This window comes from Salarias fasciatus, chromosome 22, assembly GCF_902148845.1.
Source record: "Salarias fasciatus chromosome 22, fSalaFa1.1, whole genome shotgun sequence".
In the NCBI taxonomy this organism is placed as follows: Eukaryota; Metazoa; Chordata; class Actinopteri; order Blenniiformes; family Blenniidae; genus Salarias; species Salarias fasciatus.
The window spans coordinates 16,030,499-16,043,869 of record NC_043765.1 but is presented as its reverse complement, the minus strand read 5'-3'; the positions used below and the strand labels follow the sequence as shown (position 1 = coordinate 16,043,869).

The 13,371-nt window shown below is 39.9% G+C and overlaps 1 protein-coding gene across 1 annotated transcript; it reads left to right on the top strand.

Annotated features, from left to right (window-relative positions):
- The first annotated feature begins 2,685 nt into the window (after positions 1-2,685).
- On the top strand, positions 2,686-3,239 carry LOC115409803 (lactose-binding lectin l-2-like). The gene has a single exon (XM_030121079.1). It carries the CDS (start codon positions 2,748-2,750, stop codon positions 3,237-3,239), a length of 492 nt encoding a protein of 163 aa, XP_029976939.1. The 5' UTR covers positions 2,686-2,747.
- Positions 3,240-13,371: the final 10,132 nt, after the last annotated feature.

Below are 13,371 nucleotides of genomic sequence, written 5' to 3'. Positions count from 1 at the left end.
ACCACCTTTGGAGGTGTCTCCCATCTTGATCCTGGGACCTCCAGTCCATACTCGGTACATATGTTCCTGTACACGATGCCCGCTACCTGGTTGTGCCGTTCCATGTATGCCTTGCCTGCCAGCATCTTACACCCTGCTGTGATGTGCTGTACTGTCTCTGGGGCTTCTTTGCACAGTCTGCACCTGGGGTCTTGTTTGGTGTGGTAGATCCCGGCCTCTATTGGTCTTGTGTTAAGGGCCTGTTCTTGTGCAGCCATGATTAGTCCCTCTGTGCTGTCCTTCAGTCCAGCCTTTTCTAGCCACTGGTATGTTTTTCCAATGTCAGCCTCTTCTTCAATTTGTCGGTGGTACATGCCATGCAGGACTTTGTCGGTCCATGAGAGATCTCCACATATATACAATGGGGGAAATAAGTATTGAACGCATTAACTGTTTTGTCATTACATTTATTTCCAAAGATGCAATTCATGTGACATTTCTTCCAGACACTGGTATTAACTCAAATAATCCACACATGAAAAGAAATCACAACATTCAAATCCATAAATAGTGATTATGTGGAATTAAGTGCAATAACACAGGAAAAAAGTATTGAACACACCATGGGAAAGCTGTATAGTTTGTCAAGGAAAGGCACCATACCATCTCACACCTGAAAGTAATTAGTCTTTGTACTTCCTATAAGTGCAAACCAACATCAGCTGGGTTAGTGCTAATTGATGGCCCTATAAACAGGTTGTTTTTCACCAAGTAGTCAAATAAGACACATCTCATGATGGGTAAAAGCAAGGAGCTCTCTCAAGACCTTCGCAGCCTGATTGTTGCTCAGCATCAGAATGGAACTGGTTACAGACTTATCTCAAAGAATCTGAGTATTCCAGTAAGCACCGTTGGGGCCATTATCCGCAAGTGGAAGAAGCATCACCTTATCATCAACAGGCCGCGCACAGGAGCTCCTCGCAAGATTTCTGACCAGGGAGTCAGAAAGATGGTCAGAAGAGTTCTCAAAGAGCCAAGGACCACCCGGAAAGCACTCCAGCAAGACATGGAGGCAGCAGGTACAAGTGTTACAGAGAAAACGATAGGCAATGCACTCCACTGCCATGGCCTCTATGGACGCTCAGCCTGCAAGACTCCGTTCCTCAAAAAAAGGCATGTTGAAGCTCGTCTAAAGTTTGCTAAACAGCATCTGGATAAGCCTGTGGAATACTGGGAGAATGTTGTCTGGTCAGATGAGACCAAAATTGAACTTTTTGGCTGTCATACTACACACCATGTTTGGAGGAGAAATGGCACTGCACATCACCCAAATAACACTATACCAACAGTGAAGTTTGGTGGTGGAAACATCATGGCATGGGGTTGTTTCTCATCTCGTGGTACTGGCAGACTTCATATAATTGAAGGAGCAATGAATGGAAACATCTATCGGCAAATTCTTGAGATGAACCTCCTGCCATCCACCAGGATGATGAAGATGAGACGGGGCTGGACCTTTCAACAGGACAATGATCCGAAGCACACGGCAAAGTTGACTCTCGAATGGTTTAAAAAAAAGAAAATCAATGTGTTAGAATGGCCCAGTCAATCACCTGACTTAAATCCGATCGAACATTTGTGGAAAGAACTGAAGATAAGGGTTCACCAGAGGACACCAAAGAATATTCAGGATTTGAAGACAATCTGTGCGGAGGAATGGGCAAAAATCACACCTGAGCAGTGTGGGCGATTAGTTCATACATACAACAAGCGTCTGGAAGCAGTCATTGCAAACAAAGGCTTCTCCACAAAGTATTAAACGAGTTTCAGATAGTGTGTTCAATACTTTTATTGCACTTAATTCCACATAATCACTATTTATGGATTTGAATGTTGTGATTTCTTTTCATGTGTGGATTATTTGAGTTAATACCAGTGTCTGGAAGAAATGTCACATGAATTGCATCTTTGGAAATAAATGTAATGACAAAACAGTTAATGCATTCAATACTTATTTCCCCCATTGTGTATATATATATATATATATATATATATATATATATACATCATCCATCAGATCGATGACCTGCATGGCCTGCAGGACCAGCTCAACTCTGGATTTCAGCCCCAGTCCTCCACCTGTCCAAGCTCTGACCATGGATCTGCTCCGAACTCACCACCAGCTCCTGGAAGACTTTGCTGGGGTTTGTGAGACTTTTTCTTTTCCTGTTCTGTCCAGCATGGAAGCAGCAGAATGGAGGTCTGGCTGCTGTTATGTGCCTGACAGAGTTGCTCCTCCAAAAGGACTTTATAAGTATAAAGCTCCTCTTGATAACATGGTTTCTTCCTTTATTTTATTTATTTTGAGTACTGATCCATGATATTGCTGGACCTGACAGGGGGACAGAAAGACAAGTAGAGAGACAGAGAGTGAAGGAAACAAACAAGTGAACAAACAAGCAAAAAAAAAAAAAAAAAACAGAGGAGAGAAGGAAGAGAGTGCAAAGATACGTTTTTTCAATTAGCTACACTCCAGACGATCAATGGGAGGCAAGAAATTGGTGACAACAAGCCAAAAAAAATATAGTTGATCACCAATTTTTATTGACCTGGTGAAAGCTGTTGATAAAACTCTCTCAGTGCAGCTCCGCCTCTCTCAGGTATATAAAAGACTTTCTCCTCTGTGAGATACAGTCTCCTCAAACGGCTCTGAACAGCTCCAGCAAGACATCAAGGCCTTCTCACTCAGAGACATTTGAAGCTTCAACATGATGTTTTTCCTCTTTTTGTGTTTCCTCGCTCTTTGTGCTGCGACTCCCTTGGAGGAGAAAAACACAAAGCTCCAGCGTGGCGGTTGTCCAGCGTTCTGGTTCAACTTCAATGGCCGCTGCTTTCGGTATTTCGCCACAGCTAAGACCTGGGCTGCAGCAGAACGCCACTGTGTGTCACTGGGAGCCAACCTGGTGTCCATCCACAGTGTGCAGGAACATAACTTTGTCAAATCACTGATTCAGAACTTTGACCATGCTGAAGGACGCACCTGGATTGGACTCACCGACCTTCATGAGGACTCAAGATGGATGTGGTCTGACGGATCCAGGGTCAATTTTGTCTTTTGGAGTCCTGGAGAGCCAAACAACTATGGAGGACCAGAGTCATGTGTTGAAACCAACCTCGGTGCGAGTAAGAAGTGGAATGATGTAAAGTGCTCTCGCATGCAGCCGTTTGTTTGTGCATTAGGCACAGTCTGCCCTCAGTAGCTGAGAAGATCTGATTCAACTTTGTGTTTTGTTCTGTGATTTCTAAATTTCTGTAAGATTGCATGAATAATTCCAAGTGACCAAATGAATTTGTTTTGAAATTGAACATTATTCATTTAGACACTGTATGGGAGCGCTAATCAATAATTTCCCTGGACTCATGTATTTGTATGTTGAACATTTCCTATTCACAAAATCAATGTTTGTATTCATCGTCTCCTTTTTTTGCTTATGTTTATTGTTTTGTCACAAATAACATCATTTTACATTTGAATGTGTTATTTCTGCTTACTGCAGTTATTGAAGGAGTTCTGTGTTGTGGTGTGGTCAATTTCATTTGCAAAGTGTCTTCACTGCTTCACTGTTTTTTGAAGTTCCTCAAACTACCAGTAAAGAAGAAATCATGCTGATGCAATTGATTATTTTAAAAACAATGTCTTTTATCACTATTGAATTCAAAATACAATACATAAAGACCCAGAAAAGTAAAAACAGAAATGTCAATTCATATGCATAAAGAATTGATTGTATTGTTTTTGAATGTTTCTACATGTTTATGGTATGTTATGGTATGGTATGTTTGGTTCAAGCGTAGTTAATTCAGCTTCCTGGGTGTTTTAGTTTCACCTCCCGTTGCAAAGTCAGTAAAATCCTGTGGAGAAGAATAGAACATCTTCTGTCAGTCTTTATGTTGTGAAACTGTTTAGCTGATGATTGTAAACTGTTGTGGAAATTCTACTAATTAAATGCACCAACGATGACTTCCTTGATTCTTTTATTCCAGCTGCAGCAAGAAGAGAGGTCTCCACTGCCATCAGTTCAGTGTGAGCTCTGTCCTTCTGAGAGACAGGCTGATAGCTATACCCTCTCCTGCCGACCCACCTGAACTCCTGTGGCCAGGGGTACAGCAGAGTGTCATTAACATGTCTTCGAGGCTGTACTCAGTCAGGAAGGAACACCTACTGAACATATGAAGTGACAAAGGAACAGAAACCCCAACAACCCAACCCACTTCAACCCCCTGTGGCTGGGGATGCATTTTAGAAGAATAGCACTGGAACCATTGAGAATCGCTCTGTGAGGCACTTTTCTCATTCTTCGCTCTTGAGAGAGAAAGTTTTAGACACTTGTTGACTTCTCAGAAATTCTTTAATTTAAGAACATAAGAATTTCCACAGCAACACAAAGAGGAAAATACTGAATGAACATTCTTCATGGTCGAACTGCACTGTTTTCTTGTTGATTGATAGTGCAAGTTCACTGATAAATCCTATCATTCCAGAAACAAAACAAGGCCTTTCTGTCATCAATAGGCTAATAAATGGTTCATTACCCTTAATTTTCTTCCATCCCTCAATTTGTTGAAAGCACAGTCAAATGAACTTTTTTCAACCTGAGGAATTTTCCCATAAAACTCTGCATATTAGTTCATAACTACAGTTTTATCGGTTTGTTTTAGAAATTCTTTTCCAAATTTACCTATTCCTGACAGAGGCAGGCCAGGTGAGGAGTCAAAGTTCATCTAATAACTCCATAAAAGTCACTTTCCTCACAGAGATTAGAGATCTATGCCAAGGTTAATAACACTAAACTTGCTGACCGTACCAGACTGGTTGATGTTGTGCTATAATAACAGATTGTATGACATTATTAAAATGGTTGGCTGGACATGTCCACAAGTTTTATTTTAATATTTATAGCTCCTGTAATTTGCTGTATCCTACTATGAAAATACAAAAACCAGAATTTGACAAGTTTCCCTAATGTGTCAATTATTCCTATCACACTTTTAACTCTTTCATCACCTTCTTGTGAAAAATAATGTCATTTCATGAATTGTACATTTTCTCAGTGTTTACTAGTCAAACATCATAACCAAGATAGAAAGACTGTCCTTTACCTGCAGTATGTATCAGATTTTAACCACAGTTATCGAGCCAAGATGCTGAGATTAGAAAGTGCTTCATCAGGGAAAAGGTTTTTTTTCTCTTTTATTTTATTTCAGTCAGCCGGTGTCATGTTTTACACCCAGTCCTGACTGCAGAGTCTTGAATATGATATGATCTGTTACACAACTGATGTCAGTAATCATAGGAGACAATTAATCCATAATTAACTTTGTTGTCCACACTTTAAATGATTGGTTTAATCTGTTTCGGTTGATTTGTTGTTGCAGCACAACTTTCACTCACAACATGAATCACTTGATGAAATCTCCTTCCATCAAGTGATTCATTTAGTTTCAGTTCTTAGTGACTCTCGCTGCCTTATAACCTGTTTCATGGCCCGATGCTCCCCGGACAGAGGAGGCCCATTCTTCACAGATTAACTTTTGAAAGATATTGAAATGTATTTCTGATTTCACCTTTTTCACTACGATACAAGCAAAACACACAGAGGATAAAATGTACTCAAAGCAATTAAAAAAATACTTTTCTATTGTCCAGTTGTATTTTTGAAGCCAAATAAATCAGACAGGCAATTGTGGCAAATGTCCTTGTCCCTGGCTGGGGTGCAGGCTTCATGGGCCCAAAATCTACATTGCTGACATCTGATCCACACTTCCTTTGGCCATGAATTACCAAAGGCGACAAGCACACAATGCAGATGTTTTTACCATCCGAGGAGTCAGCATCTTCTGTGTCATCATGCCTAAACAGACCATACACACTACGATACAGGGGTTGCAATTTGTGACTACAGTGTGGTTTCTTTTTAAAAATTGTTACAAACATCCCCAACCCAGGCAGCCATTAAAAAGCAGCCATTTTTAGCATTTAGCTTCAAGGATGACACTACTGTAACATATCAAATTAAACTAGAGAAATTAATATTTGCACGTATGTAAGTGAAAGAACTTTATCTTTAACAAAATGGACACTGTAAAAAATATTTAGGGAGAAATTTTTTACTTTCTTGCCTGAAAAATAGTTTTTCTTCTTTAATCACTCTTCACATACTCGGTTACCTTGTCTTCTTGTGGTGGTTAGACTAATGGTGATCTGTAGTAGCCTTCTCTTGTTGCACGCCCCGAGTGTACTACTAGTTACTACTAGCTCTATTCTCACAAAAAAAAAAAAAAAAATGGTTTGTGGTGTCTTTGCATTTCCTTCCTTCCCTACACCTCTTTTTATTTTTGTGGTCTGGTCTGTTCACTAATGTGGTTCGTCGGGGGGAGATAAAAAAAAAATATATATATATACATATATGTATGGTTCTGTCAGTTTTTGCATTGGTTGTCGGCTCTGTTTTGGTGTTGTCTAGATTGTTGTTGGTGATGACGATTGTTGGTGATGATGATTCTTGGTTATGTGTGGTGCGTCGACAACACTGTTTTGCATCATGAATGTGTACATAGGTTGTGCACCCCCCCCCCCCCCCCCCCCCCCCCCCCCCCCCCCGTTCTCCCTCTCTTTATCTTTCTCTCTTAAAAAAAAAAAAAAAGTTTTTCTTCTCTAAAACAGAGAGCTTTTACAATAGGGAGATGCAGCTTCACCTGTGAGCTCACTTTGGAAGTGGGCATTGGTTATATTGAGGACAGCACCACAGCTCCTTCCTGATTGGTCAAACTGAGTGTTACAACGGTCCCTGTGTTACGGCTGTCCCCGGTCTCCCTACAGTTGTTTGTTAGACGATGGAGCTATCCTCCCCTCAGTTGTTGTTATCTTCAGGGGAGCAATAGATTCAAGCGTGGAGCGGAGTGAGGCTGCCACTCCATCTACAACTAAATCAACCTGAGTGGGGCTGATACTGGGACAGCTGCTGTCCACTGGTCCACATATGGGAATGAAGTTAATACTGACAGGATCATTTCCTTGAATTTGGTCACAGTATTCTCTGACAGACGTCTGCCAAATTTATTTTTTTCCCAGGTGCTTTACAGCTAGTTAATGTAAACTCAAATCATATCAGGAAGTGATCAAATAGTACAGGGTTGTGGGGAAAAACTGTTAGTTGATCAATGTCATTATCATAAGTGAGAACAAGATCGAGGGTGTGATTGAAGTAATGAGTAGGTTTATTCACCTTCTGCGAAAAGACAATTGTATGAAGTAATGACCTGAATGGACAAGGTACCTTTTGTTAGTTTGATTTCCTGTTAAATTGACATCATCAGATTCCAATAAACAGGTCGTTTTCTCGTTTTTTCATTTTTGGGCAAAAACGAAAAAACGAGAATTCAACTCAATTTCTCGTTTTTCCGTTCTGACTGACAAAACGGATTTTCCACCCATTATTCCCTTTTAGACAGGTGGGTGAGGCTTAACACTTCTCGCTCCTGATTGGCTCATGTTTGCACCGTGCTCTTCAGAGTAAAGGTCTGTCTTAAAACGCTGTATGACTGCCTGACTGACGCTCCAGCCTCCTGTCAGTACTGCAAATATCATAGCCGCTGCATTAGTGTTAAACACACAAGCTCACTCTGTGCTGTACTGCTCTTTTGTCCTGATTGTTAGACGCTAAACTGCATTTTTTTTACACCCGACTTCCGGAAAGTAGTTAAAAAAATGACCAGCAGGAGTCGCCCTACGTGGATCTCCTCATCACTCCGTGTTCCGTGATCAATATCTTAATCAATAGAAATGTGGATAGATACACTAATAATAATAATAAAAAAAAGATTATTGTTATATTTTTATTTTCATGTTTCACCACATAAATATCATTAAACCAGTACAAAATCTGTCTCCAATACATATTTCAAACAGAACTTCTAGTAGAATACTTCATTTCCACAGACATGAACGCTGAAACTGGAGCCATCAGAATCACAATATTCGTTTTTGTGGTTGTACAGTGTACAATGAGATTGGAGAATTTCTTCTTACCAGTGCAGGCACAACAAATATAACAGTACTACATTTCCCTTGTTCCGGACCATAATAATAATATCTGGGATGAGTCAGTATTAGTCCTCTTAATGTGCTTGGGAATGGTCAGTATCCATTCTGATGGTCGTCTCATGTCAGCAGTGTGAACCCATGCTCTCAGACTGTTGTCATACTGGTGGTGTGTAGGGTGGTGGTCTGGATTTATGTAGATGGAGTCTTTCTAAAGTGAAAGACTCAATCCCAAACTCTCCCCCTACCAATTTGCATGTGTTTATTTATCTTTTGCATATTTCTAATCACATGAACATTCAATAAATGAATAAATTCTATCTTTTATCTCACTCCTTTGGAGTGTAAGTTGCCTGCAAAAAGAGTTTAAGCTCTAACAGGAGTTATGGAGTTTGTCTAAATGTAGAAATTGCCATGTGCAAAGTCTGAAACTTTGATATATAACTAATAAGGATATTTCCAGTAGTGACAACAAAGACAGGAAGCTGCAGTGGTTGTTTGACATTGAGGAGCACGACCAGTCTAAAGTTTGGACACATTTCTCGTTCAATGTTTTTTTCTTTTCTTAATTTTCACGACTGTCTGCATGATAGGAGTTCAGTCAAAGCCATGAATGAATACATATGGAGTGTGAAATAAGACAAAGCATGTTTTATATTTTCCTTTTCTCAAAGTTTGCACCATTTGCTTTGTTGACAGCACTGCAAACAACCGGCCTTTTCTTAGTTTCAACTTGGTTAAAAGAGACAGTTTGACCTGGTGAGGATTTGAGGAGCTGCTCATCCAGGCTGGGTTCATGGTTGGTTTTGGTCTTTGGCCACATGGGGTCTCTGATTTATTAATTTCTAAGCAAAAATACTGGTAATCTGGGTTAACATGATTGTATATTCTAAAACCTCTATGGCATACATCAGTAAAATTGGACTGTTGGCTGTCCCCTCCCCTCCCTCATATCGACTGTACCTGGTGCCTCAGCAGAACTCAGAACCTCATCAAGGACAGATTACATCCAGTTCTCAGCTTGTTGACCTGTTGCCCTTTGAGAGGCTTTACAGATGCATTAAAGTGAAGACTCTTTCCAAGAGCCACCGCCATCCTCTCCCATGAAACAACTGCTCAACAATATAATGCAGCTGTGTCTCTGCTGCTGTTCACTGAGTCATATCCACTCAATTCCTGCAATACAGTCACACTAAAGTGTACAATTCACCTTTTTACATTGTTATTCAAAATTCTTTCCCACTTAAAAAAAGAATATTAATCCTTTGTGACATTTATGTTGTATATTTTTTACATTTATAATATTTGCTGTTCCTGCAAGGAGAAATTCTCCAATCTCATTGTACACTGTGACAACAAAGAGACCATTCTGACTGTCATGGCTCCAGTTTCAGAGTTCATGTCATCTGTGGAAATGAATTATGATGCTTCTCTGTCAGAAGTACTATTTGAAATATGTATGGAAGCGAGCTGTTGTCCTGGTTTTATGATATTTACATGGTAAAAACATGAAATATGACTATAAACTGTGTTACTCCACTGATCACAAATGAAGGCTACAGTCCAGTGAGGCTGGATTAGTTAGAAATAACCACAGGAGATGTTTTTATTTTTCAGCATATCAACATATCTATTGATTATTAAGATATCAAGTTTATACATTCGGTGTGATGAGCAGATCAATACAGGGCGACCCCTGCTGGTTATTTTTAAACTACTTTCATGAAGTCGTGAATCGAAAAAAATGCAGTTTTTTTGTCGGACAATTAGAACCAAAGAGCAGTGAAGCACAGAGTAATCGTGTGTGTAGTAGTATTATTACTGCTATGAGATATTTACAGTCCTGACAGGAGGCTGGACCCTCCTCCAGCAGACAGACATTTACTGCTGTGTTGAGAAGACTTTTATTTTGACGGGAGCGGCCTAAGCCCCGCCCACCTGTCAAAAAGGGAATAATGGGTGGAAAATCCGTTTTGTCAGTCAGAACGGAAAAACGAGAAAACGAGTTGAATTCTCGTTTTTTCGTTTTTGGGCAAAAACGAAAAAACAAGAAAATGACCCGTTTATTGGTATCTGATGATGTCAATTTGACAGGAAATCAAACTAACAAAAGGTACCTTGTCCCTGAATGTAGTGTTGAGGCGATCAGTGTCAACATCTACATGAATGTTAGTCACCCACTGCAAAGATTTGATCTGAATTTGGAACTAAACTGGAGAAAAAGTCTGAAAATTCAAAGGTTTTCTGCTTGGTTTTAGTTCCAGGACTGATTGGAAGTTAAATATTGCAAATATTGCCTTGATCATTGTGTCAACAAAAGCACAGTCAGAAATTGACTTTCAACTGTGGAGTCTGAAGTCGACACGTTGAGACTCGAGTCCCAAACTCTTGTTATCAGATGTGCAGAACATTAATATCACTCCGCCAGAACAAAAACCTCCTAGAATAGATATTGTTTTATTGTCTACTGTGAATAATCCATCTTTATTGTTCAACATAAATTAGATTTCAGCCTTCTTAGGTTTACTGCTGCATGGAGCTGATTCCAGGGAACTCTGGGTGGAGTTCTTCTGTTGAAGTGTCCTTGACTTCAGAGCTGGCAGGCCAGATGGGGAGTCAAATCAACTCACGTTCCTCACTGACATTAGAGATCTGTACCAGAGTTAATCACACTAAACCTGTCGACCGTATCAGACTGGTTGATGTTCTGGTACAATAACAGATTATATGATGTTTTTGACATGGTTGGCTGGAGATGTTCACAAGTTTTTATTTAATTCTTTGCAGTCTAATCAAGTGCACTGATAAGATGTTTGATTCTACAACAAAGATGTAAAAACTCAAACGTGACAACTTTCCTTCATGTGTCAAAGTTCACCAACCATTAAAAACAAGGACATGTTGGCTTCGGTCTCCCCTTGTGTCTCCTCAACCTTCAGTCAGCTCAAGTCACGTCTTTTCTGAAGTGTTGTTTTAGTATATCAAAGTTCTGACTGAAAATGAATAAATTCTCAGTTTTCTGTGACATGTCAATGTGTTCTGATCCCCTTTTTGTCAGGTCGTGTTTGGACATCATATTGCTGTTTACAGTTTAAGTCGAGGGTCTCCGACAGTGTGTCTCAGATTAAAGGCCTCCTGCTCTAGAATGACCACAAATTACTCCAAATGGTGAATTGATCATGACGTCAACAAAAGTACAATCGTAAAAACTGTCAACTGTGGAGTCTGAAGTCGTCACGTTGAGACTCGAGTCCCAAACTCTGTTATCAGATGTGCAGAACATTACTATCACTCCACCAGAACAAATACCTCCTAGAATAGATATTATTTTATTGTCTACTGTGAATAATCCATCTTTATTGTTCAACATGAATTAGATTTCAGCCTTCTCACGTTTACTGCTGCATGGAGCTGATTCCAGGGAACTCTGGGTGGAGTTCTTCTGTTGAAGTGTCCTTGACTTTAGGACTGACTGTAAAAATTGCTGGAACACACACAACAAACCACCAAACAAAAACACACATGCAGGGATGTTGAGGGATTTTCTCTTACTTCTTTTCTGAAGCTTCAGCATTTTGAACAAACTGTGTTTTCTTCTGCCACACCAGCTGGAATAGTTAGTTAGTGTTGGAGATCATGATGGAAGGCATCAGTCTTAAAGCTAACTGTGGAACTACAGCCATGAGCAGACTGATGGTTCCTCTTGATGCTATGATGCCTGATCACTAAATACAGAGTCTTATTCAACCCTGTATGTCCAACCCTTCAACCTGGATAGAATGTTTTCCTCTGCAGAGCTCCTGGTTGTGTCCCTGGATGTGCTCACCTCCAGCAGAATTGAATAAAGGAGTCTCCCAGTGAGTGAAGTGACCCACCTGTGCTGCCATTGCTTCATTATTCACCTCTTTACTCTCCTTGAGCCTCTGATCTGCTCTCTGGAATATCACATATGTCATTCCGTGTTCACACTTGGCGCTCCAATAATCTTGATTAGAATTCCACTACTTTTAAGTCAAAGTAAACTTTCCTGTAATTCATGAACAATGTCACATCTGGCACTTGACTTCAGGGACAGCGATGCAGGGTGAGAATCCAAACATATTACTGCCATAGTTCAATTCTCTAACTGTAGTGAATCTGGACTCATTGGTAACAGTTCCACTGTGTACACTGATAGATGATCTGATATTCTGATATTCATCACATTAACCTTCAATTCTGGAACATGAACTGCTTACGCGGTATTTCCTGAAACAGGATCCATCGATCCGTCATAATTGACTTCAACAAAAGTTTGATATACTGTTTGTAATCTGTCTTCAACCAAAACACCAATGTTTCCTGACTCTTTGTACATTGTCCAGTGTTTTGATCCTGCTATGTGAGCTGTGCATGTCACACAATAGCAATAAAGATAAAATCAGATGAGAAGCCTTCCAGTCTTCCACTGAAACATTGCTCCATTCAGCAGAAGTAACTGTTTAACTGCATTTTACTTCCTGGTTCTCCTTTTGAACCAGGTAACTCCAGTCTGACTGTAGGTGTGAATGTGTGTGTGTTTCTGAGACCTGTGCAGGGTGTGTTCTGCCTTGCTCAGTTGAGAGTGGGGATCAACTCCAGAGCACTATGGAAGCTGGATGGATTGTTGTTGCACTGCTGCCATTTTGTCTTCATTCAATCCAAACTGAGGAAAAGGAGCAAAGTCAAATAATTACTACTTCTCTCAGATCTCAGGTATTTTCTAAGAAAACTGTTTAGTTTGTAACTGAGGCAGAGTTTCTTATGTAATTTGTTAAATTTGGATAAATACCTTGCAAAATTTACCTGCAGAAAAAGAAAGAGGAAAATACTGAGAGCACATTCTTCTTGGTCTAACCGCAGTTTTTTTGTTTTTTGTTTAATTTTCTCCTTTATTGTCACTCAAAGATATTTTGATTGAGATTGCAAGTTCACTGATAAGTCCTATCATTCCAGAGAAAAACCAAGGCCTTCCTGTCATCAATAGGGTAATAAATTTTGTTCCATCCCTCAATTTGTGTAAGGCACAGCCAAATAAACTTTTTTTCAACCTGAGAAATTTTCTCAGAAAAAAAGTTTATAACTACAGTTTTCTGTGTATTTTTATAAATCCCATGTCACACAGATTTATGGATTACTCCTGCAGAGGCAGGCCAGATGGGGAGTCAAATCAAGTCACGTTCCTCACAGACATTAGAGATCTGTACCAGAGTTAATAACACTAAACCTGTCGACCGTATCAGACTGGTTGATGTTCTGGTACAATAACAGAT

What these genes read in the sequence shown, in the direction of transcription:
- LOC115409803 (XM_030121079.1), top strand. Translation starts at nt 2,748, where the DNA reads ATGATGTTTTTCCTCTTTTTGTGTTTCCTCGCTCTTTGTGCTGCGACT.